This window comes from Phocoena sinus, chromosome 20 (assembly GCF_008692025.1).
Source record: "Phocoena sinus isolate mPhoSin1 chromosome 20, mPhoSin1.pri, whole genome shotgun sequence".
Lineage (NCBI taxonomy): Eukaryota > Metazoa > Chordata > Mammalia > Artiodactyla > Phocoenidae > Phocoena > Phocoena sinus.
In genome coordinates this window covers 36175632-36202000 of record NC_045782.1, presented here as the reverse complement: position 1 = coordinate 36202000, position 26369 = coordinate 36175632, and the positions used below count along the sequence as shown (strand labels likewise).

Genomic DNA, 26369 nt, shown 5'->3' with positions numbered 1-26369 from the left:
GTGGCGCTAGTGGTTGGGAGTCCGCCTGCAGGTGCAGGGGACGCAGGTTCATGCCCCAGTCCGGGAAGATCCCACATGCCGCGGAGCAGCTGGGCCCGTGAGCCACGGCCACTGGGCCTGCGTGTCTGGAGCCTGTGTTCCGCAGCGGGAGAGGCCGCAACAGTGAGAGGCCCGCGTAAAGAAGTTTGAACAGTTGATCAATTTTGCCACTGACAAACTCTCTCAGACCAGGAAAGGCACAGTGTATTTCCATGTAAGGCCTCTTCACTGGATGGCCTTCTATTTCCAAGAGAGGACCTGTTGAGCTTTCGAATATCTCTGTGAAGAGTTCTTGGCAGGACAGGCTACCTTTTTTTTTCTCTCAATTCACTAATAATTTATTGAACTCCTGGTGTGTACCCAATATTGACCCCAAAAGTTTATTGTTAGTGGAAAAGAGGGGAATATCATAATAATTATCATCCTAGACGCCAGGCGCTTCCTTACACAAATTCTCTAATGAAAGTATCACAACACCCTATAAACAGAAATTATCCCATTTCTACAGATGAGGAAACTGAGGATTAGCAAGATTAAGTGACTTTGTTCAGGGTCACATAAGTAACCCACCTGTTGACGATTTGCTTCCCTAAGAATAGGACAGGTGATGGGCATTTGGTTATCTATGGGGGTGCAGCATTCTTACCCAGCCAATCATCTTCTCTGGAAAAAAATTTTTTAAAGGGTAAATAGCTCTCTTTCTGGGATCATTCTTGTCCAAAGGCCCTAGACCCTAACAGACTCTCTTGGCCCTAGGATTCTAGGATTGAGGGTTGGGTCATACTTGGGCAACTATTAAGAAACAGTAGGTGTGGTGTGTGTGTTTATGTATGTGTGTGTGTGTGTATATATATATATATGTATATATATATATAAAATGAATATTATTAATCTATAAAAAAGAATGAAATAATGCCATTTGCAGCAACATGGATGGACCTAGAGATTATCATACTAAGTGTAGTAAGTCAGAGAAAGACAAATATATGCTATCACTTATATGTGGAATCTGAAAAAAATGATACAAATGAACTTACTATTTATAAAATAGAAATAGACTCATAGACACAGAAAACAATCTTATGGTTACCAAAAGGGAAAGGGGGAGGGAAGGATAAATTACGAGTTTGGGATTAGCAGATATATACTACTCTATATAAAATAGATAAACAACAAAGTCCCACTGTATAGCACAAGGAACTAAATTCAATACCTTGTAATAAACTATAATGGAAAAGAATCTGAAAAAGAATATATATATATACATATGTATGTAAAACTGAATCACTTTGCTATACACCAGAAACTAACACAACATTGTAAATCAACTATACTTCAATTTAAAAAAAAAAACAAATAAATACCAAAAAAAAAAAAACAGAGAAAGAAACAGCAGGGAACAGCAGGAACCCAAGAATAAAGTTATTACCCCCCAATTCCCACCCCACTCCCCCATCCAGGGGCCACTTCTGTTCTCTACCTGCCACCCCCTGCCCCTCTGAATATTTCTCTTACCATACAAAGAGAGAGGGAAAAGCCAAATGTATTTATGAGGGCTCAAAACAAAAGAACTTAGAATTTTTTTGCTTGTTTAATCTGAATAAATAATTAAAGCTAAGACACATTTTTGTGCGGAATTTCTTTAGCAGATTTGCAAAGTCAGCCTCACCATGTTAATTTAGACCGGGAATGTTTGAGGTGGAAGGAACCTTAAAGATCTAACACAACTCCCTCATTTTACAGGTAAGGAAACTGCTCCAGGTAAGCTGAGCTGCACTCAGTTGCATCTTGTCTTGTGTTTCTCAGGGAAATAGACTTCTCTAGGTTCCTAAGAAGTGGGCTTTTCTTGCCTGACAAAAGTTCTACTGGCCAGAGAGAAAAATAAAATGGAGATTTCTAGATACCATTTTTCTGGACTAACCTCAACTTGGGTCAGTTCTGTCCCTGCAGGTGTGAGAGGCAGGCTGCAGAGTGTAACTGACTCCAATAAAGGAAGCCAGCTGGGGCTAAATATGGAATAATATGGAATAAATTTAGGATCCATATGAGAGAAAATTCCTGAGATTAGGAGTTACTGAACATCTGAATAGACATACAGCTGATAATGGCAGTGGAATCTCCTTTTCTATCTGTCTGAATTGGTTCATTTGTGCTTTTTAGAGGCAAGGGAATGGATCAGGTGGCCTTTTAAGGTTCCTTCCTGTCCAAGGACTCTTATTGAGTTAAGTAATATAATAAAGGTAAATCCAATCTGAAATGCTCCCCAAGCCAACGTTAACTGGAATGAAGTTTTATGAGGGAAACTTCAGTTAAGCTTCTAGCTTCTCATATCTTCCCTTGCCATGCAGAGATGAGCAATGTGGAGAAGAGTGGCAACTGGTGTAGCTTTTGGGGTAAGAAATGTGCTACTACCAAGGTAAGGGATGACTACGAACTCAGGACCTTCCAGGAGATGGAGAAAGATGCCCAATAGAACCAAGGCAGCAAACTATTCCCTGTGAATTAAACTCTGATATATTGGCTTTTAGTAATGGAGGAGGGGAAGGGGGGTTGGTTTAAAAAACCCAAAACAAGTTGGGGAAGGTCCCCATGTTCTTTGTAATCTCAATGTTACAATAGCCCTGGTAACCGCAGACAGCTCTATACTGCAAGGGCAAGCCACCCCACAGCCCCTTCTAAATGGAGGAAAGGGACCCCCAGTGAGAAGTCATTAACAAAGGCAAAAGACATGGAAAACAAACAAAATAATCATGACCCAGAGAGAAGGCCAGCAGACAGTCTGACTCTGTTCTCCCCTCCTCCTGCTGCAGGCACCTCAGACAATGTAAACAGTTAATTTGTTCACCTGCAGGCTCTGGGCAAACAGAGGCCTGGTCACACCTGAGTGGATAACTCGATTACCCCAGCGTGGTAATGTACACAAATTCTATTACTCGGCAAGTCTTGCTTTCGGGCATTTAAAATACCAATCAGGCCAATGTCCACTCCCTTCTTTGCTTCCAATTTATTCTTGGTGTATTGGAGCTTCACCAGAATGGCACCAGGGTGGTGCTGAATTAGGAGTCTGGAAGAAATCACTAGAAGATTCTGATCTCACCCAGCAGGGATTGCGGGCCTCCTGCTCTCTGGAAAAAGGTTGGGTCTGAATTTGGTCATAGTTCAAAGGGGACTCGTTGGAACTGCTGAAAGGTACCTTCTGTCAGCCCTGGTCTGTTTCTTAAGGAGCTTGTGGTATATTTCAAACTGAGACAAACACCTGGCCAAGGTAATGACATTTACAGAACAAAGATAAATTGCAAAGGATGGGTTAATAACACAATGGGTTTTCAATTTTCCTTTATGGAGTTCACATACTAATCAATTAAAGAGCAAATTGTGCCTCTTTCAAAAATGTGTTTGTTGATATTGATTGCCTCTAGAGGGAGAACTTTTTAACAAGTTTTTTAGGGACACAGTGGATTTCCTTAGCCCACCTATACAGAATATGTGCAGTCTTTCTTTACAAGGATGTGTTACTGATCCCTCAAACAGTAGCCCATGAGTTTTGAAGCTTCTTCACATTGGTGATGGATCTGCAATAATATATCCTTATTTTTGCCCATTTTTTTGTATCCAGCAATACCATTTGTGAGATGGTTAGCTGTGGCTAGGGGCTACCTCTGTGACTCAGGAAGAGAATGAAGTTAGCTGGCCCTTGTGAGTTGGATTCACTATCTTGGCCTTGTCAGCACTTGCTCAAACCAACTGAGCTAACTAGCTCTGACTCCTCCCCCCATATATAACTATGTTACAGTGTTGTTTATCTATAGATGAAACAAGAAGGCGGCTGACCCAGCTAGAATATTTTCAAGAGTATTTTACGGTAATAAAGTAGGTATGTGGTGATGACCTTTTAAGCACCACAAGACCCTTTAAAAAGATCAAATTTTGATTGGCATAGTTTTAGTATTATGTCTACTTTATTCTATTTTTAAATTTGAAAATTGGTTCCTGAATCTGAATTTTCAATTAAAATTTTCCCTGGCAATTATAAAACAATGGAAGTTTACGTGTGAGGGAACCATGTAATACACACAAGAGAAGAATATGACATGGGATAATTCTGGTTATGGTGACTACATCATCAAGAGTGAGAAAATCGACTTTTGATCCAGGCCCCACAATCTAATCCTTACCTTGCTCAGAATGCGGATGAGGTCACCTCGTTGGAAGGACAGTTCGTCTGGCTGGTCACCATGGCAATCCCATAGGCCCTGATAATAATTGGCATAGTCCACTGATCAAAGAGAGGAGAAACCAAAGTTAAAAGGACCCTGTCTTTTTCTATGGAGCCCACATTTTTGCTGCAAATGGAAACCAAGGTTCTGATATTACCCCTAGGAAACCTAAGATTCAGGGGGTTTGGGATGAGATACAGCCAGACACTCAGCATGAGCAAAGGACTGTGGGAGAAGGAGATCATTAACTAACATTAAATATTTACAGTTCACCCTTAGTCAGATGCTATTCAGTAATATGATAAATATATTCGTTTATTAATAAAAGAAAATCAGGCAGGTAATTTTTCACTTGGTTTATAAGTAAGCAGCACAAAGAAATTTTCTGCCAGACTTTCTTCATCCAGGGCATCTAAGCTATCCAGTGCTTCTTTTTATTATGCATTGAAAGAATGAGATAAGTCTCCTACTTCTGCTTGTTTACGAGAGAGGCTGAGTCAGCCAGCACAGATCTGCATTGCAGTCTCACAGGTTGGCCTCCTCTGTTACACAGGAACTTCATCCTGGGCACTTCCCACCCAGGTACTTACTATATGAGGTAATTACCAATAAATGTGGAAACGAATAGCCCAGTCTTTAAGTGAAACCAAGGGGGTGTCTCATCCATTACAACTAAATTCTGGGTGGGCTGGCCCTTTTCCAGCATCTCATTTGTAGACGCTGAACATGTCTGCCAAGATTTATCTGCAAGCCCCCAGGGGAACAGAAACCAAAGTGATCTGCATTAAAAATGAAAGCAACTGAAGACGACAAACCAAGCTTTAGAAGCAGCTGAAGAGATTTACTGGGCTTCTCAGCAAGACTAGATGGCAGTGATGCCACAGGACAGTCATCGATTCTTAACAATGAAGAATTCGTATTGATCTTCTTCTACCCGGAAAGGTTAAACACTAGAGTACAAAGTGGGAGAGGATCTGGGGATTTGAATGGCAGGAGAGCTAATGCCCACTGGACCAGGGATAATGTGGCAGTGCTCCCCATTCCTTAGGACACTATGTATGAGAGTGATATGCAAAGCATCTACAAAAGATGACATTCCTACTGATGGGAGTTAGGAGTCCTGGGTTCTAATTAAAATTCAAATGATCTGGGGGGACCTTATTCTACAGTTTCCACCTTTTCCTTCATTTGTCTTGACCCTCCCATGAGGAGTGATTGTGCTAGTTGCTGAGGATGGGAATAGATAGAGGGCAAGTGGGCAGTGGGGGGACAGAGGCCCTGGCTATATTTGCTTTTTTTCTCTTTGTTCCTAACTTATGAGCAATTCAAAGAAAAAAGGCACAGAGGAACAAAATCCCTATATGTCTCTGGAAAAGAACTTTAGTAGGAATCTTAAAGTGCACAAAAACAGAGGGGGACAGAGCTGTTTAGTTAAGATTCAGATATTGCAAACAAAAGTAAAAGTGTTAACCATATAGAAACTCAAGCATGTTTTCTTTACACAGAAAATGTTTGTATATGCAGCAGACAACAGAGGGTAGCAAACAAGACAACTACACTGGAAACATTCTGGCACAGAGTTAAGAATATGTTTGGAAAAAAATATTCATTAGGAAAAAATGCTAACTATTGAAAAGACAAGGCATGTTTTTTGGGGGGTGGATATCAGTGCATGAAATAATAGAGAAATATCAGTTCCTGAAAAATGAAGTAGTTTTCCCAGAGGATATAATGCTTTTTCAGTTGTAATGGAGTTGATTATTCACCCCAAGATTTTGCCTAAGTTTAGGAATGAAAAGTATACTGACATCAATATTCTTCATGGATTTTTATGTGATAAAGAAAATAATTTTATAAAAATAGATTTTTTAAAAACATAACTTGATGTTTCCAAATTGTAAGACTGACGAAGTTCTCTTGGCTTTTTCTGGCCTAGCAGATGGTCACTGTGGTGTACTGCTCCCCATGTGCCTGGGTGTGGGACAGCTCCTGAGATTATGAGTACCTTTTGGGTATATATGTAAAAAGTGATTTGATATTGGGTATCTAAGACACCTGGGGAGAACACCTGGAAAAAAAGCTATTCTAAAAGCACAACAGATCATAGGGAATGCAAGAAGCTAGCAGAAAAACAAAAGCCTTCCAAGAAAAACTAAAGATAGAAGATGCCTTCAATTTTTCATAAGCTAAAGGCCTAAAGAAGATAGAGCTCAGGAATCCAGGAGATAGTTTAGCCTAGCCCAAGAACTAGAATCGTCAGAATCATAACAAGGCTGCTTTGGAAAATAAGCAGAATGAAGGGCTAAAAATGGGGGAAAGGTTGGACTTGCTATCTAAACAGAGGTACTCTGGTATTAAAGAAATCAGGGAGAGGAACGTCTTAACTGAACAAGATTGGATTCTGTATTGCAGACTCCCAGTTTAACACATGTGATCGGCTTTAGGTATTTGTGTGCACACAGCTTCACTACGTTCATTCTTCAGCCTTCAACAGACATGTACACAGAACCTACTGTGCCATGGACGATGCTAGATGCTGGGAATTCTGCATCAGCCACGCACACGGTCCCTGCCCTTAGGGCTGCCATCCAGCAGTGGAGGCACCATGAAACAGTCACACAACTATTTATTTATTTATGATTGCGATATGTCTGCAAAGGAGAAGTTGAGGGTCTCGTGTATAATAGGGAATCTAACCTAGTCTGAGGGGTCAGAGAAGGTTTCCCTGAAGCTTTAGTTGTAAAACAAAAGCCTGATCAAACCTTGAAGAGGTGAAGAGGTAAGGCCAAGGAGGGCTTTATTCCTGAAGCTTGGCCCCAGGAAGAGCTTGAAGGCTGGGAGGTCTGCTGGGCCAGTCCAGCTTCTCCCTAAACTTGCCCAGCATGTCCTATGAACAGAGGAAGCATGAGGAGACTTTGATGTCTTTAGATCAGTAAGGAATTGGGAGCCTGAGAGGAAGGATTGCCTCTATGGGCTGGATTGAGGTTCCTTTAGGTTTACACTCCTCTGGCAGCAGTCTGAGATCAGAAATAGCGCAGCATTCTGACCATTTAATTAATTCAAAACATCCTCATTCTCATTTTGAGGACATTATTCCATCTAATTACTTTTTTCCAGTCTGTCCATTTGGAATGAAAAACAAAAGAATAAAGCTTAATGCCAGCATTTCTCAACGTCTCTCCAAAAAACGTAACTCTGCACTAAATAAAGACGGGTAATTCGAAAGAAAAGCACTAATATATTCAGCATAAAACAGACAGAGGACCCAGAGCAATAATGACACCACTAATAACTAAAACAGTTATAACAATTAACAACAATTACAATGACAGAGAAGCTAATGGGTACGGTCACAGCATTTAAGTTGCCAGCAGAGCTGAGGAGGACTCTTTCCAGAGAAAGAAAAAGGGGGGAAGCGTCTTATTTTCTTTATCCCATGTAAGAGAAGCTATGCTCCCAGCAGGTAAAATGTCATAGGAAGACTAGCAGCAGACCAAGTTAAAAAATATATTGTTTTTCTCTCTTTTCTAGGTATTTATTGCAAAGCATCTGTCATTCCACACCAAGTCTTTATAACCAGTGACAGTCATTTCTCCTGTAACTGAGGCCAAGTTGGTGCTACTATTGACAGAGTCAATATTTGAAAATGAGTCTCCATGACGGGGAGAGTTCTAAGGTGAAAGGAGCAGACACCATTCTGCCTTTCCCCCTCCTTAGGGACAACAGAGCCTGACTACGTTCTTTCCAGAGTTCATATGTCACCTTGGGCTTCTGTTTGGGGGATATTGGGTAGCTCCAGAATTCAAGCTGTGACCAAGGAAAAGAGGCAAAAGGCAAGGGAAAAAAAAAAAAAAAAAAGGCAAGTCAGCACGTTGTTTACATTTTCTTGATAAGCAAAAGGACTGTGCCAATGTGGCCCTGGGTATAACTACTTAACAGATTATAGAAAAGAGAGACAAAAGGAGAAGACAGATAAAGCCAGTTCTTGCTAGAGCATGAGAAATGGACAAAGAAGGCCAAGGCAATGGCCCATTGGAAGGGACTTGAAATGTTCTCTAGGCCAGGCCAGAAAGGCCACCATGTTCAGTCCATTAAAGCAGACTCAGCCTGATACCTTATTAACCATTTCAGAAAGAAAGGCATAAAAAATTTTGCCAAGCTCCACTGACTTTGACGCCAGAACAGGAAGAGCAACTGAACAATACTATTTGCTTGTTTTCATAGCCCTTTAGTCTTTGAGTTTTGAAATTACTATGGTCCTTAATGTTATAAGTATGATCTTGAAGTGGGGAACACTCACAGATCCTAATTTTCATCTCCTGTGTTCCTTTTATTGGGCCAAAGTTATAGCTGGGTGACGATCCACTCACATGTGTCTTGGGAAACGGGTTTCAAAAAGTAAGAGCTGCAAATACCTCTGTGTCTTCCCTCTGTTTCTTTTGTGTAATAGTTCACTCCATTGGCTGCCACTAAAGTGGAAAAAGTGCCTCAGAAACGGAATGCTCATCAGCAACCATTTTTCTGCCCTGCAGAAATGAGTGAACATGGGCTGCCCCCTTGGCTGAGTTTGCCTACAACTTCAGAGCAAAAGCAACCTGTTTCAAGATCCTTCTTGGTCAGAGGTTTGACGTATCTAAGGATGATTTGTGCCTCCAGCTCTGCTTTTTATTTTTCATGGCATACCCAAGCAAACGGCCAGTCGTTTTCATACAGACAGCACAGAATGAGTTTTATTTTTGGTTACCTGGACATGCCTTTTCATGATAGGGAAGGGAGATAAGCTGTCATCACCAAAGACACTTAGTGTTAGACTGTTAGGCTGATGGGTTGGAATTTAGTGAAAATCTGAGGTGTTGAAGAGTCACTCATTAGAATAACCCTGTTACTAACAGTCAAGCTGTAAACCGAGCTCTTTATAGATTGAATAATCAATACTACAAGGCCGTGATAGATTTTCTAGGTAACAGAACAAAATAAAAGAAATTACATCTTACAGGGTCATTAACACCCAATCAGGATAAACTGAATTCCTTTTTCCCCTCTTCTGATAAGCTCTTAGTTGGGCTTTAAAAATGTAAGCAGTTCCATCAGGGAAAAGCACAGCATTCCAGGAAAAGGATGCCTGGAATAGTGAAGAAAAGTATGTGGATTTTAAAGGTGACCCTGCTAGCCATGGTACCTTTTAGGAGAAAATATTTTTCCCTCTCAAAGGGCATGTGACACCTGACTTGCCCAAGTGAACCAAACCTGTGTAGCTTGCCTATTACAGAAGAATTCACGTTGTCCTGGAGCTCCCTGCCTTTTATATGCCTACCCATCCCTCGAACCTCTGTATTTTATTGTTTTAAAGCTAAGTGATGACATTTGGATGTTACATATTTGTTGCAGTTTCTATAGCTCCTTTGTAGAAAAGGCACCATGTAAATTCAATAAATAAATAAGTAAACACGGATAATATAAATTCCTGCCTCAGATTCTGCAGAGAGAGGGAAAAGTCCTCCTCTGTTTTTTTAATCACTAAGTCACCAATCATTATAACTGGTGGGAGGTATAAACCATAGAAACATATTTAGAGCTCACTACACTTTAACAACACCGATTTTGGAGGCAAGAAGCATGAGGAACAAAGGGTTTTTTTTTTTAAAGTGTACTTGAATTATAGCTGCTGAAACAGTTAAGAAATAAATCTCTCCTCACTCTTCAGATTGAACCTTAGAAAGAGGGGTGGAAGGAAGAAAAGGGATGAGGGAGACGTCTGAAACTGAATTTTAGGCTTTTGCCAGAAGACTGCTGCTTCCCAAGGGAGCTTAAAGTTGGCCATAGGAAGCTTCTAGTTACTCCACCCAAGCTGTCCACATGAAGTGCTTCTTTCCTGCACTAGCAAGGGAAGTTGGTTGAGAAGAGACATATGTGGGACATGGCTCGGTCAGGAAACAGATTTTTTGTTGGAATTCTGTACGGCAAGTAGAACGGTAAAAACTAAGATTCAGAATGGACTTAATCACATGTGTTAACTGTCACGAGGTCCTTACTTGAAACTACACTAACATTCCTGTTATATTTGCCTCAGTTCTCTCTCTGGCTTTGGCACATGAATTCTGATGCTGCCTCTTTGCTGTCTTTTCTCTCCTCATGAGAAGCTGGGTGTTTATGAAGTTGGGTCCTTCACTAAACCTGTTACACATTCTCTTCCCATGGAGAATGAACCAAGGAAAGGGGCTTTGCTGAATGGATTAGGAAGAGAAGAAAAGGCACGAGGAAAGGAAGAGAGAGGAGAATGGGAAAAGGGGAGGTTGGAGAAACAGAGGGGGAGCAGGACAGGAAGAGGGAAAGAACCCCTAGGCTTAAAACTGCCATAGAATTTCTAAGAAAAAGTCAGCCAGTATCTAAATCAGGCACTTTCAGGCTCTGCTGATGGAATGAATGTCCTTGAGGTGGCCTTTGCAACACATATTCCTTTACAGACAATGACAGACTAGGTCCTTGGTCCATTTAAGGAGGCTTTAGAGGGGCATCTGACCTTAGAAAGGATGGGCTCACTAACAGACTGAAACATGGTTAACAGTCTGGGATGAATAAGAAATAATTTTGTATTCAACAAAGCTGTTACATATTCATTTCCAAATGTGCCTGGAATCAAACCAGGCCATCAGAAGTCAACATAACCAAGCAATTCTATCCTTCACCCCATGTTCACTTTTCAGATCTGACACATTTCCATTCCCCTCTGAACTTGCAATCTCCGGGCCTCTCAGATAGGGACTTTTCTATTCTTTCCATTCTCAATCCTCTGATCTCTTAGAGATGAGACAATTCTATTTTCACTGTACTGATTTAAGAAATACTGATAGGAAAAAAATAAATATCTGGTTTGGCTTCCCACCTCTCTAGGATAAATCTTAGCAGCTCTGGGAACATTAATTAAAGTGAATGGGTGGCTGCTTTTAATGTTAAGATATTTCCTTGTCCAGTCATCTTATTCAGGACTGTTGAGGTCAACACACCAGTTACCCTCTTAATTAGCGAGTCTGGTAATGTTTGTAGTCAGAGAAAGGTGCTTTCTCCAGTGGGAAGCCCGAATGTCCTATCCAGCACCTGTACGTTTTTGAAGGTCTCATACCTCCTTTTTGTTGAGTGCCACTCTCATCCTCTTCTAGATCATGCTCTTCATCTGCGGGGATAAACATGATCAGCATTAGCCATTAGCGGTCAGTAGTCTGTTATTTGTACTGACAGATTTTCTTCCTCTGAGCTCATCACACTCTCTTAAGGCAATAATTACCATTTAAAAAAAAATCATCTCTTACCTTCAACTGGCCTTCTCTTATTTCCATCTCTGTTCATTCATTCACAAACATTTTTAAGTGCTTACTGTATGCAAGACACTGCACTAGGAACTGGAGATGCAGTGATGGACAAGACTGGCCGGGTCCCCGCCCTATGGAGCTTCCGATCCACTGGATTATTTAGGTGCCTATTACTAGGATCCTAATCCTTTTCCTCAAACCCTATTTCTCCTCCCATTCTAGCATTCTCTTCAAAATGTATTATCTCCACGTAAGCATCCAGAATTTGTGTGTGAAGCTAAGCACGTGTTTAAACCCTCTGTGATTAATTAGTCCTTAATGTATCAAGCTTTGCTCAGCTGTCACAGAAGCTGGTCATGTATACAATTTTATGTTCTTAGTACTTGGGGCTTGTAGTTATCTTTTCACTCTTGTTTGTTATTCAGCCTGCTGCATTCATGAGAGTGGAAGCTCCTGAGGGCAGTTGGAATGAATGGCGGGTACACAATGAATCCTAAGTCAATGCTATTTTCTAACTCCATCCAAGTGTTTATATGGTCAAAGTCACAACATAATTGGCCTAAGTTTCTTACGCTCATTAACCTGTTTCATCCCAGACTTCGTACTATCTGATAACATGGGAATTGGGTCCTTATCAAGAAAGCATGAGTACCAGAATCATATTAAGCTATTTTATATGTGGGGTAAAATGCACAGAAATATACTTGCTGTTCTCCTTTTCATCATTACACCCTCCACACACACACACGGAATGAATGGGGCATAAAAAGGAACATTTTGAGAGCTGAATACTCAGTTTCTTCCAGCCACATGTACTTTCCTTTCTCTCTGTGGATCTTAGGGAACTTACCTGTCTTGCTTGCCCATAGTTATGCCATTAAATGGAACTTTTGAGGCGATGGCATGGGGCAGCCCTCCTCCCCCCTTAAATATAAGGTTTATAGGGCAACATGAGTTCTGGTATGTCAGACCAGGGGAAGTAAACTCTAAGCTCATAACTAAGAAGAAATGGCATAAAAATATATTAAAACACTACAGAGCATTAAAAAATTGCAATTGATTTCACATACAAAATGATATAGCTCCCCTGAAAAAATTAAAATTAATATTGTTGTTGGGATTGATACTTTGGGAAATAAGTCATATTACCAAGATTTAAAAATATGTGGGACTTTCATAGTGGCGCAGTGGTTAAGAATCCACCTGCCAATGCAGGGGACATGGGTTCAAACCCTGGTTTGGGAAGATCCCACATGCCGCTGGAGCAACTAAGCCCGTGCACCACAACTACTGAGCCTGCGCTCTAGAGCCCATGAGCCACAACTACTGAGCCTTCGTGCCCTAGAGCCCGTGCTCCACAACAAAGAGAACCCACTGCAATGAGAAGCCTGCGCACCGCAAGGAAGAGTAGCCCCCACTCGCCACAACTAGAGAAAGGCCACGCGCAACAACAAAGACCCAACGCAGCCAAAAAAAAAGTGATATGTGATATCTGTCTCTCTCTATATATAGATATAGGTAAATATATATCTGCCCTATAAGATTCTGTGGGAAAAGGACTCAACACTACTTATCTCCACGTATGACCTTGCAGCAGACAATTTCCTACTTACCACCTGTAGTGCTCCTAATGGAGGAGTGAAATCAAATATAGGAAATAGATCACGCTGAAATAAATCATGTTAAACATCATTCTTTGCACATTGTCTTATTACTTGCCCACTTCCTTCCTTCCTCTGCTATGATGCTTTTCCTTTTTGACGTGGGACCAATTTCACAGGATTGAAAACATTCAAAGAAGAGCTGGTACGTCCTCAGTTTTAGAGATACCCAATAATTTGGACAGAGAACAGCTCTTTTGCTGATATCAAACATCTTAATCACAAAGACCAGTAATTTGCTGTGCTTAGGCACTTTTGCAGAGAGGGTTTATTCTGCCTTTGCTGTCTGTGTGCAGATGTCTCTTCCTCCCAATTCTAATCAATGTAAATTGGGTCAGATCTCCACTGTGAATTACAAATTGGATCCGAAGTTGGAGGGTCACCGTGCCTGCTACTCCACCTCCTTCCCACCACCATTAGATGGGAAGCTACACCAAAGATCTTTTCTAAATAAATCAGACTTTATTGTAAAACTCGGCCACTGACGAGACATAACCTCATTAGCATTGATTTTAAAATAAATTATTGAAAGTGGCTTGCCTGCTTTTGCATTTGTAAAATAGGAGAATGTAAATGTATTTGCAATGATAAAAATGAAAACTAAAACTTGATTCCTTTATCCTTTCAGGCAACAGCACTTAATTCAGTCATGATACAAAAATGGAAAAAAAACACCTCTGCTTTATTTATGCAGTTCAATTCCAGAACAGATACTCTGATTTCCATTGTGCCTGTGGAGTCACCTAGAAAGAAAGCAGACTGTTGGCTGTAGATCTTATATATCGTTTGCCACCATTACTAAGTGCTATGGTGATGGATGTGAACCGGGAAGCTCCAGTCCCTACATCTGTTCTATCTAACATTGTCCTTCCCGGGTGGCTGAAAGTGGGCTCCAGTCAAGAAGCCTAGCTGCTGAAGTGAGAGGCTGGGTGCTGTGCCTCTGCGGCCTTTGAAAGAGCAAGTATGGGGACCATCACCTGGTGAGGACAGTGCCCTCTACAACTGCATGTGAAAGGCACACCTCTCAGCACCTTCCCAGCTTCAGAGGGCACCATACACACAGAGGCATACAATTTACCTTGGATCCTTCAGTGAAATCAAACTGGTATTTTTCAAACTCCAAAGTCAAGAAAACTGATTATATGGCAACAGAAAAAAAGGCTCTTTGCTCACAAAAGGGGGTTAAACAGCCAAATTTCTCTCTCTTTTTTTCATCTGTAAGGTGAGGCTTTATTTTTTTTTATTAATGAATTAACTAATTATTTATTTATTTATTTTTGGCTGTGTTGGATCTTCATTGCTGCACGTGGGTTTTCTCTAGTTGCAGCGAGTGGGGGCTACTCTTCATTGTGGTGCACGGGCTTCTCATTGCGGTGGCTTCTCATGGCGGAGCACTGGCTCTAGGTGCGCGGGCTTCAGTAGTTGTGGCATGCAGGCTCAGTAGTTGTGGCTCGCGGGCTCTAGAGCGCAGTCTCAGTAGTTGTGGCGCACGGGCTTAGTTGCTCCGCGGCATGTGGGATCTTCCCAGACCAGGGCTTGAACCCGTGTCCCCTGCATTGGCAGGTGGATTCTTTTATTTATTTATTTATTTATGGCTGTGTTGGGTCTTCGTTACTAAGCACGGGCTTTCTCTAGTTGCAGCGAGTGGCTGCATTGGCGGGCGGATTTTCAACCACTGCGCCACCAGGGAAGCCCCTGGTAGGTGGATTCTTAATCACTGTGCCACCAGGGAAGTCCTGAGGCTTTAATTTTAAAAAGATTATTTTGAAAAAAAATTTTTTATAGGCTAAAGAGCTTGCTGAACTTCTCTATAAGAATATTATTAGGCATTTTAGCATGACATCTGCTAAAATACATCTTCATTTAAGAAGGAAGTAAAATTTATGTGCTAGCTCAACTTTACACAGTAATAGATTATAATGGTCCTTGCTCCTAACAGGGCATATGAGACCCCAACCTTACATCGGCTTTAAACAAATTAACCTCTAAAGATTACTGACCATTTATTACATAAAATGCTCTACTTGATTCCCAAATATCTCATCTCAATTGGGAAAACAGTTGAGGAAGATTCTGTTAACTGTGTGAACATGTAAGAGAACCATGGGGTATCACAAATTAGCATCACTATCCAGAGAGTTGATTTCAATCAACACTCTTGGCACAATGTCAGGAACATTAATGAGAGGCTGAGAGGAATAGGACACTGACTCCACCTCGGGGGGCCCAGAGAGGAGCCAGCTTCCCATGACACCTGGCTCCTTTCTGAAGTGCTGCCCTTACATCAGCTGAACTGGGAATAAAATTCAAAAAATGACTAGATAAGAAAGAGGGAAGTCACTTCTCCCAAATAAAGCAAAGTAACAGAAGCTTAAAAAATGCCAAATGTATCAGTGTGCAACCAGATGTCAAGGTGCTCTGGTGACAGATGCAGCAGAAATACATGTGCAAAGGGAACATGCGAAAAAATGGAAATAGAAACCACTCCACAGCACACATAGATATAAATCCATGGATGCTACAGCACCTCTTCAGACAACATGGCAAATATGAGCACGATGCTAATAACCCATTTAATTCTCTGTTGCATAGCTGGTAATCTCAACTGTTACCTCAAAATATTTGCATCCTATCTCCATAGTATGGTCTTGATATACTAGATATTAAACTCAATTTGTGGTAACTGCAACACTTGCAATGCACTGAATTTAATTTCACAAATAATAATTGAGCACCTACTAATTGGAAGAGAAAGACCTGAATACAAATCCCTGTGGTAAAGGCTGAAACAGAGCTCAATTCCAGCTGAGTCTCTGGGAGGCTGTCACTGAGGAGACACAGTTGAGCAGAATGTGTTGGGTTTCATAGACTGAGGGTGAGGATTCCAGGTAGAAGAAAATACATGATTCCAGTTTTGGTGCTGACCCAAAGCACGGTGTGCCTAGGGCCTAGGGTGCATGGGAGTGAGAGGAAGAAAAGGCCAAGAAGCTCAGAAGGGGCCTGATGATGGCGTTGACTCTTCTTTGATGTTCCCCTCATGGAGTGTTGCTTTCCTATGAAGTTGGAAATTGTTTTTTCATAAACTTTGTATTTTTGGTGTCTGCTTTATTTCTTTCCTTAGACCTCTTACTATCACCATTCCCCCTTCCTGTGGGTCTGGACAGCTGTATGGGGGGAAAAATAATTCCAAAGAATGCTTGTTTCCAACCGACTCAAATTATAAAAGAACCCAGTTATATGCTTTATTATAAGGCAGTCTGGTTTCTGGGTCTATAATAGCCCTCCAGGGCAGTGCGGGCAGCTTCAGAATGTGCATAGAAATACCCAGGGAGGACTCTTTGTCTCTCCTTCTGTTTCCTCTCCTGAAATCTCTCTAGAGAACACAGCCAGATTCTGCTGCCACCGCAGCTGCTGCGAGGCCCCAGTTACAGCTCTTCAGTGGTCTCAGGTGCCTTGCTGGATTCCAGGCTTGAGGCCCCAGACAAAGAGAAACCTGATAAAAAGCTGTACTTTTATGGAATTTTGAATCATGAAACTGGGCCTATGCTAGGCTGTAAAATGATTTTGGGGAGGGGTGAGAGAGGGTTCAGAAAAGCCTCCCATTTTCCACATATTCCTTTAGTATTTCTTTGTTGATAGTTCCCTACAGTTGAATCTACTGCAAAAGAGATCTTAAACATCAAGGGCCCCATATTCTTAACGTGGATGTTCAGAAATCCCAGCGGATACCAACCCTGAAACCATATTATCTGGGACTAACACTGTGGTCTTGGCTGAAAACCTCCAGTGCTCTGGTTTTCCCTCACGGGAAAGAGCGTGCTAGCCACGTAGCAAATGCAAATTTCCCATGATTAATGTGATGTTGTACATTTAATTTGATGACCCATACATTATTTTGATTAGGAAAAAACATTTTTGTATTGACTTGGTATGTGTTACAGGCATTTTTCTTTCAGCTAGGAAGCCCATTGAAATTATATTCTGGAAGGGAGGAGATCTCACTTACACCGCCTTCCACATAGAGACAATGAGGCTTGTATAGGCCCCATGCCAAAGAGGAAGGAGAAGCAAAATCATTTACAAAGCACATTTACCTGTTATCATGAGACACATGTTAGAGGCCCAAGTCATTTGACTACTGATGGGTATGCAATGTTAGCACAATCCAACCTTACTGTCGACTGTTCCTCCACCCAGCACCTGTCCTTGCAGTAAAAATGGGGCCTGAGCAGAAGGCGTGATCCTCTTTCCATCTGCTCAGGATTTTCAGTTTCACCTGCTTCACACATATTGCTGAAAATGTCCAACCGGACTGTCTCAGGTCTCGTTGGTGAAGGTGGGGAATGAGCCGATTCCCAGTTCTTCAAGGAGGTAACACTTCCTATTTAAATACCGCCAAATGGAGAATAGCCAGCATTTATTGAATGCTCGCTGTAAGCCAGGGCTCTAAGTGCTCTACACACATCAGTTCCAGGCTTCTCAGGCATCCCTTTATGATAGCTACTATTGTTATCCCCATTTTACAGGTGGGAAAATCACACCTGAGAGAGGGGGCAGATAACTTGCTCGAGGTCTCACAGCTAGCGGGTGGCAGAGCAGGTCCATCCTGACCTAGAGCCAGCACTTTTACCTGCAACACCATGCTGTGTCTCACATGCCACTGCTCGGTGGGTGGTCTTGTGAGATGGTGGCAGAGGGGAGACAGTGTCAGGCTCCCTCACGTTCCCTCTCAATTCTTCCAGGATGGGTAGTGTGGCACATGCAAAACTAACAGCAATGTCAGCAGCAACAAGCCGAGTGGCATGGACAGGAAGCTAGCTGATGGAGACTTGTGTCTGAAATATTCATATTATAATTAAATGCCAATTTATCCCAACTTCAATGCTGTCTCTAAAAACTGTGATGGATAGAAGATTTTGGGAAAGAACCTGTTGGCTGGGTACAGCCCTGTCCACTGGAAACTTAATAAGCAAGTTGGCTGCTGTTGCCCTAACCTGCGGAAAGAGACCCTGGTTTTTCTATGATGTGGCCTTCCTCACCTCTGAGGGACAGTTGTTGTGAGCAGAGGGTAAGTGGCTTTCCTAGAGAAAGCCGAGCAGTCTCCATGCCCTTGGAGACCACTCCAGTATCCAGACTGGTGTGAACTTTGGCACCGTGGGCAGTGCTGCAATGGTCAAGGGTAGGATTTTACGAGGTGCGGGAAGGATGGTTGTTAAGAAGCCAATCATACATTCATTGACCCCCCCTGGGGTAAGGTGATGGTCTCAATCCCATCATATTTTCTGAGGCCTCTTTCCCTTTACTCTCCTTCGCTCTGTGTGTCTGCGCATCAGCTCCCTCTTGCCTGCTCCTTTGAGGAGTAAACATGGTGCATGAAACAGCCCTTATTGGCTCCCCAGAGGTCTGGGTGGTTCTGTAAGGTTCTCCCAGAGCACTCTTCCACAGCTGTGACCCCAAGTGGAGTGTCACCTGGATATCTCCCCCAGCCTGGGACAGTAGTGAGTGGAAGGTGGGCTCACCAGGAATCTCTGGCCGAGTTGGGGAGTACATCTCCTTTTAGAGAGTGTTGTGAATTAGATCCATTTCTGCACCCTGCTGTTGCAATGGAGCAGACTGTGAAAGGGAAGATTCTCAGAGGAGCTGTGTTTTAATGTAGCAATTTGATTCAATTTTCCAGTCTATAAAATTACCCATCACTGCTCGTTGCTTTCTAACAGACACCTTCACTCTTAATTTAACAATCCTATCGAATTCTGCCAGGGAAATTGGAAAAATTTATCACCTGTGAAATTTTATTTTCCTTTGGTTGTATCTGTTTTTGTAAAACTTCATTAACGACGATGACTTGCTGAGGAAATTATCATTTTTTTTTTAACTTCAGACACAAGAAATGGCTCGACCTCAACCAAGATATCATTTGCATAATAAAACACAACAGAAAGGCTGGGGAAGTTGGGACTAGCGGAGGCTGGAAGTGCTGGGAGAAGAAGCAGGCTCTCCTTGTCGGCTTGCTGGGTGGGTGAAGTCCCAGGAAGCAATGACATGGCTTCTCCCCAAGGGAGAGACGAATGTGGCGTTGACAGGGTTGGACCCTCTTCTTAGGAAGCCTTGAAATGCCAGTTGCTTACTGGCAATGCTTTTTAGCAAACAGCCCTGTCTTCAGGGGCCTGAATGTTCTGTTCACCTTAGCTCCTACGTTCATCTGGGACTGAGGTTTAAATTGCTATAAATTTAGGCTTAACTTGAATTTCTCAGCAGAGCACTGAACTCCTGGCAAATTTCCACAGGAGCGATCTTCTGAATGGTCTTGAAGATTCAGCGTTCCCATGGTCTAACTAGCTCACAGTTAAAAGGCTCAGGATTCGTTTTTTGCACAGTCTGACCCCCCACGGTGCTCTGCACTGTTCAACAGCTGCTGTTACCCACACAGGAAGTGGCTGTGCGGGCGCAGTGATGACTACACAGTTTTTGAGATGCCGGTTATCACGCCTTTGTGAAAAAAGAAATACGTACAGTAGACCTGCTGTAATGGTGGGCAGAGGACACACGTTAGGCTTATTAGCAAGAGATGCAATTTGATTCGTGGTATATCTAAACTAGGCAACGGTGAGCTGTGCTCTATCAGGGCTTTACTGTGTTACTGAAAAGACTTGTCAGCGTTTATCTATATTTCTTCAGTCTATATCCTTCATCATTTGAGGTGACTTTCCATTATCCTCACAATTACACAGAAAATAAGTTCAAACTAGAGAATTCTGATGAAACTTGCAGTAAACCAATGAGAACCAACATGAGTATTCTTGACTCTTTAACCTGTTGACATTTGTAATAAATTACTTCACATGCAGAGATGAAAGACACTCCCTGATCAATCCATCTTGCCCCCAGAGCAGGGGAGAGCTTCTGTGCTGGGAATCACAGAAGCTCCACGGAAGCTTCCCTACCGTGTCTCCTTCAGAGGTTTGGCTTCCTCTGGAGTTGTCAAAGTTATATTCTTCAACCAGGTCAAGAGTGTCTAAACTAGAGGAAGATAATTAGAAGATGAAATTTCTCACCTGGTAAGATTTCATAAATATCTTCTTCTTTCTCCTCCATGGGCTCTTTGAGCCCCACACTCCCATGCAAGATCATGGGTCTGCTTTGGGAACCAGAATTTGGGGAGTCAAAACCATCGATATCATCATATGTCTCTTCCTCTTTCTCCCCTTCTTCCTCCTCCTCTTCACATGGAATGGTTAAGGAGCTCAGGTCTGCTGGGGCAGAGATGAGAGTGAATCAAGATAGGGAGAAAAAGAAAAGAATAAGGCAGGGAAGGAAAGAGGGAGAAGGAGGAGGAGGGATGAGAATAAAACACGTCAAAAGAAAATGAAACACTAGGTTAAGTGCTGTTATTTCTAGTGCGGGCCTTGGTGGCAGGAAATCTACAGAAAAGGCCAGACTAGCACTGCGTCAGGTTTAAACCATCAACATAAATCCTTCCTTGCGATAAAACTTGATCAGGAGGAAGCAGCCCTGAAAAGTATGGGTGTGTGAATGAGCACACGAGGTGAAGGGAAGAAAATAGGCCAGAAGAGGAAATGCCAGCGTGCCTCGCGCTGCTTGTCAAGTGGAAAACTGGAAGGATGAGTGATGCCCTGGGTTCTCTGGATGCACACAGAGCCTGGGAACTATGGTGGCTGCTGTAGGATACCTGAGCTATCACACGCTCATCTCCCCCATGATCTCACTGCAGAATTTCAGAGACGTTTGCTTGTAAAGAGAAGAGTGGGCAAAAGTGGAAGAGGAAGAGAAAGTGGGATGTGGGAAAATATAACAGTAATACAACACCAAATGGAACGGCTGAGCGATGTGGTTGCCATGCCCTTTTGCAACTGTACAGTCTGGCTGACCTTAAAGTGGGTCACCGCATAGAGGATGTTGAGCCATTACAGCACTGGGGGGCACAGGGCGGGAGAGGGAGATTGGTTTTTTATTTTAATGGGGGACTGGGAAGGTTCATTCTCTGACGTGTAGTACAGAGTGCTCTCTGAAACCCTGCTGAGGGACCTCTGCAGGTTGGGCGAGAGCAGGCAGGGTGCTCTGGGGAAGGAAAGGATAGAGAGACATCCGATGTTCATTTCAAAACATAATAAAACTGTTCCGCTTGATTAGGCTTTTAATAAAGATTTTGCAACTATTTTCATCTGAATTCTGGTGCCACCTCATATGAGGAAGGGATCAAAGACACATTTGTGGCTTAAACCATATGTTATTATTTTGTTTTAAAATAAAATGGAATGAATAATTTCTTCAATGTGGGATTCTGAAACTACCATAGGGTACAGCTCAATAAAGCTGCTTGGAGTTTTATTGAAGTTTACACACTTAGGGGTATATTACACGCATAAATCCAATGCACCTAGATGAGAGTGTACCCTGTAGTCTCACCATCAATGTTCATGTTTGCCTAGTTCTAGTCTATTATACGTGATGCTCTTGGTAGATGCAATAGTTTGTTCTTGTGATAGCAAAGGCATAAACTGAGTAAAACAGGCAATCATAATTAAAGCTCTGGTGCTTCCTTCTTTTTATCCACAATAAAATCTTATAGCAGAATAAAAAACGGAGATGAAAAGGCTTGGTGTTTTTAGGTTGATGTACTTCTCCCTAGGTCGTGGGGCCATTTACAAAGTTGGTGTTTCTGCCTTTCTGCAGAGGCGGGGTCCTGCCATGATGTATGTATACCATCATGAGGGTTATCTGATGCCAGGTGACAGGCTCAAGGTTGGCTACTTCTACCTGTCAGGCCACTCCCAGACAAGGCTTCCTGGGCCACTATCACTGCTGTGCCTACAGGCTGGCCAGCAGAGGGTACTCTAAGAGCAGCCATTTAACATCTTCAGGCAGGACTCTTCCCATCCAAAGTAAGGACCATTTGACTGTAGCTTGGGAAACCGCAATTTGTTTTTAATGTCCAATGTCATTGAAGGTCACCTAGATGAGTATGGATTTCTACCTGACTAAAACTAGAAGATTTTGGACCCTAAACCACATCTAGATGACTTTGGTATCACGAATTTCCTTTCCAGAATGTAAGGGGTTAGGAGACACTGAATCGAGCTGAGCTGATTTTCGGCATCTCTTTTCTGGTGGTTACAAATATTACAGATTTGCCTGTAGTTAGGTGGATGAGCTAGAATGATATCAGAGGTCCTTTCCAGGTTGATGGTTTCTTTTCCTTCTGATTCACCCATGTTACTATTTGTTGTTACCATATGAGGGATATGATAGGGAGAATGGGCAGATAAAAATATATTGAAGCCTGTGGATTATATTTATGCAATATAATGTCAACTGCAAATGCATTCAAGTACTACTTCTGTAATAATAATACTTACCCTTTAACAAGAAACTTATTTGATCCACCCAGTCTCTGGCCTCAGCTGGATTAGAAGCTGTAAACTAGAGAAAAATTAGTGAATTAATGTATCACTTTCACTAAAATTTCCGTGAATCCTTTAGGGAGGTTCAAGGGGAGGAACCTTGTGAGCGGACTTGCAGAGTCAAGCTGAAAGCTCAGGATTCTCTGCCTGCTTAATATTTAGCAAAAAGATCAAAATCCTACTCAAAGTGATTTTTTTCCTTCAGCTATTTTGCATACCCAACGTTGACAGCTGGATTTGAATCCAGATTCATGTTCATGGGCATTCATTCATTTGATTGCCCACTCATTCATCAGGCACTTATTGCGAACAGTTTACAGGAAAAAAAAGGCAAACCCAAATTCCTGACTTCAGATCAATGCATCAGTTTTGGAGACAACATACACCCTTAACATGGGAACATGACAAAGTAAGTGAATTTGATAACAGCTGGATGTTGAGAGAAGACACGGAGCACTTACCGTTGCCTATGGTAAGCCAGGGAGGCGTGCTGAAGGAATACTGTTTTGGTTGGATTTTTAAAAAGAGCTGGTGGAAACTGGTGGAGGGAACTGGACGTTTCAGGTAGGGAGAACCAGCTGCCAAAGATTAGAAATGAGACCATGATGTATAGGGAAGGTAGGCAGATCAGCTTGACTGGAGAACAGTAACAGATGAAGCTGGAGGATCAGAGAAGAGTTGATGAAAGGGCTCTGAGTATTAGGAATTCAGACTTAAAATGTAGGCAATAGGGAGCCACTGTAAATTCTCGCAAAAGGAGTGGGAGATTCTTTCAATAGTTGTGAGTAGGAGAGACTGAAATAGGGAGAAATTAGAGACAGAAGAACAACTAGAAGGCTACTTAACTAGTCCTCTGCGTGAAGTGATAGGAACTTAACTATTGTGATGGCTGTAGGAGTAAATCAGAGGGGACAGATCCAAAGGCTATTATAGAGGAAGAATGCACAGACCATGGTAATGACTTGGAATCAATGGGCCAAAGAAAAGAAGAAGTAAACAAACTCTACATCCTGATTCACAAAACAGGCCAGTCAAGCATCCAGCTTTAGTAATTTTTTATTTTGAATGAATCAACTTGAAATGCCTGTTGCTGAAAAACATTTTTATTATCTGGCCATTAGGGTAAGATAAAGACATGTACTATACAAGAAACCTAGTTTCCTTGTAAACTGATATAGCCACTGTGGAGAACAATATGGAGATTCCTTAAAAAACTAAAACTAGAACTACCATGTGACCCAGCAATCCCACTACTGGGCACATACCCTGAGAAAACCTAATTCAAAGAGAGACATGTACCACGATGTTCACGGCAGCACTATTTACAATAGCCAGGACATGGAAGCAACCTAAGTGTCCATCGACAGATGAATGGATAAAGAAGATGTAGCACATATATACAATGGAATATTACTCAGCCATGAAAAGAAACGAAATTGAGTTATTTGTAGTGAGGTGGATGGACCTAGAGTCTGTCATACAGAGTGAAGTAAGTCAGAAAAAGAAAAACAAATACCATATGCTAACACATATATATGGAATCTAAAAAAAAAAATAAAAAATAAAGGTTCTGAAGAACCTAGGGACAGGAGAGGAATAAAGATGCAGACATAGAGAATGGACTTGAGGACCCGGGGAGGGGGAAGGGTGAGCTGGGACGAAGTGAGAGAGTGGCATGGACATATATACACTACCAAATGTAAAATAGATAGCTAGTGGGAAGAAGCTACATAGCGCAGGGAGAGCAGCTCAGTGCTTTGTGACCACCTAGAGGGAGATGCAAGAGGGAAGGGATATGGGGATATATGTACACATATAGCTGATTCACTTTGTTATACAGCAGAAACTAACATAACATTGTAAAGCAATTATACTCCAATAAAGAGGTTAAAAAAGAAAGAAACAGATTCCTGTTTAAAACTTATTAATAGATATTGTCATTCTTGATTTCTTAAGAATACATTTCTATAAAAAAATGCCTAGGGAAACTGCTTTAGACTTATCATATAAATTTTTATCTGGATCTGGGTGAATCAAATAAGAACTTAATACTAAAAAATAACTTAGATACATCTACAAAAGACTCTACAGAAAAGTTTAGTTTAACTTAAAATTTTTTTTGAAATTACATAATTAAGACCTAGGTCATCTTATCAAAATAAGGGTTATGATACTGTAGAAACATAAAAGAATGAGTGCTGAGAAAAACTTGAAGAGTCAAAGGGTTACTCAATATTAACCTTAGCATGGCTTTTCTCTTTTTCTTGAGTTAGCTAAAGTTTTTCTAAATTGTTTTAGTAAAACTGTGATAAAAATAACCAACAAGGAGGAAACAATATGTGTATCTACATACACACATGTAAAAGTATATTTTTGGTGAAAATCACTATAGTCCCATAGTCAGACATTTTTTGTTGCCTTAATTAATTTTATAATGCATTATCTATTATATTCCCTTTTATATTATATCAAAATATATAAAAATGAACACCGTGAAGAATGTCTTTCTCACCCCCACTCAGGTCCTCCTAGTTCCTCAGTTGTCACTATTACTACTCAGAATTCATTGCTACCAGTATCTGAGAAATCCTTCCAGAGTTATGCAGTGCATCTACACAGAGGAAGATTATATTGGATAGCAAGATGAATATGGGAAAATGAATTATTTTTCACTCTGTAGTCAGATTTCTCTTTTTCTGGATTTCAAGGAAGGAAGTGAAGATAAGCAGTTGAAAAATAGAGTGGGAATTAAAGCCATGAAATTAGAGACTCTGAATAAAGAATTAGATTGTGTGCTGCAATAGCCAAGATTCTCACCTACAGAGTGAGATGAGAAGGGGAGGGATGAAGAGACGGAAGCCAAGCAAAGGCAGTATCTAGGATAAAAGTGGCAACAGGAGGGTGGGCACGACATAGCAAAGGTGAGGACATGTCAAGAGAGAAGGTCTTGGTAAGAAACGAGAGGTAACAAAGAAAAGATGGCGCCCAGCACAGCAACCACCACTCACGTGCAATATGGAACGAAACTGCAACACCAATGAGGATCTCCATCGCCCCGGCTCATCCTACCTCATAGCTGCGCCTATCCTGGGAGGTCAGCTCAAAGCAGGATTCTTTCTTGGCATCTTTTCGCAGGTAGGGGGCCATCCGTATACTGTAGCCCTTAATGAGAAAGGTCCCTTTGGGCTGCTTGCCTGCAAGACAGGAAAGCTCCCTGTATCTCCAGAGAGATGCAACTGCCAAGGGAGGGCATCTTCTCTGGATGTAAAATAAAAGCACAGAAACAGCTGTTACATCCCTGAGGAACCACAATAGTCAAGGAGAGGTTATTACTGAAGCTTAAGAAGAGGCTACCGCGACAGCAAGGCAGATATCACTGCCAAGCTAGGGCAATGCAACGTGAAAGGTTACTTAGCCAAAAGAGTACAACAGAGACAGAGAATTTATTAGAATGTTAAGAGATCTATAATAACAGAAAGAAGGAATTATTACAGCAGGGAGAGTGTGGCCGAAAACGTGAGGCTCTTGAAGGCTATTACAGAACTGAAACATTATTATCAGGGCCAGCAGAGCACATTTGAGGGGAGGGACAGCAGCGCAAGGGGGCATTATAAGTTCCCAGGCTCTCCTCCTATGCCCTATGTAGCATTTGGGCTACAGTGCTCTCCCCCTCCTGCTGGTCAGGTGAGAATTTATGCTAGAGGGAGAATAATTAAAACTCAG

The 26369-nt window shown here is 41.8% G+C and overlaps 1 protein-coding gene across 1 annotated transcript in view; it reads right to left on the bottom strand.

Annotated features, from left to right (window-relative positions):
* SKAP1 (src kinase associated phosphoprotein 1) overlaps positions 1-26369 on the bottom strand; it is a 275845-nt gene that overhangs the window by 15692 nt on the left and 233784 nt on the right. The window contains exons 7-11 of the mRNA XM_032615797.1: positions 25716-25840; positions 22602-22665; positions 20280-20474; positions 11377-11427; positions 4215-4315 (exon numbers count right to left, since the gene is read on the bottom strand). Of these exons, the coding sequence (XP_032471688.1) occupies positions 4215-4315; positions 11377-11427; positions 20280-20474; positions 22602-22665; positions 25716-25840 (536 nt within the window). The remainder of the gene's footprint in view (positions 1-4214; positions 4316-11376; positions 11428-20279; positions 20475-22601; positions 22666-25715; positions 25841-26369) is intronic.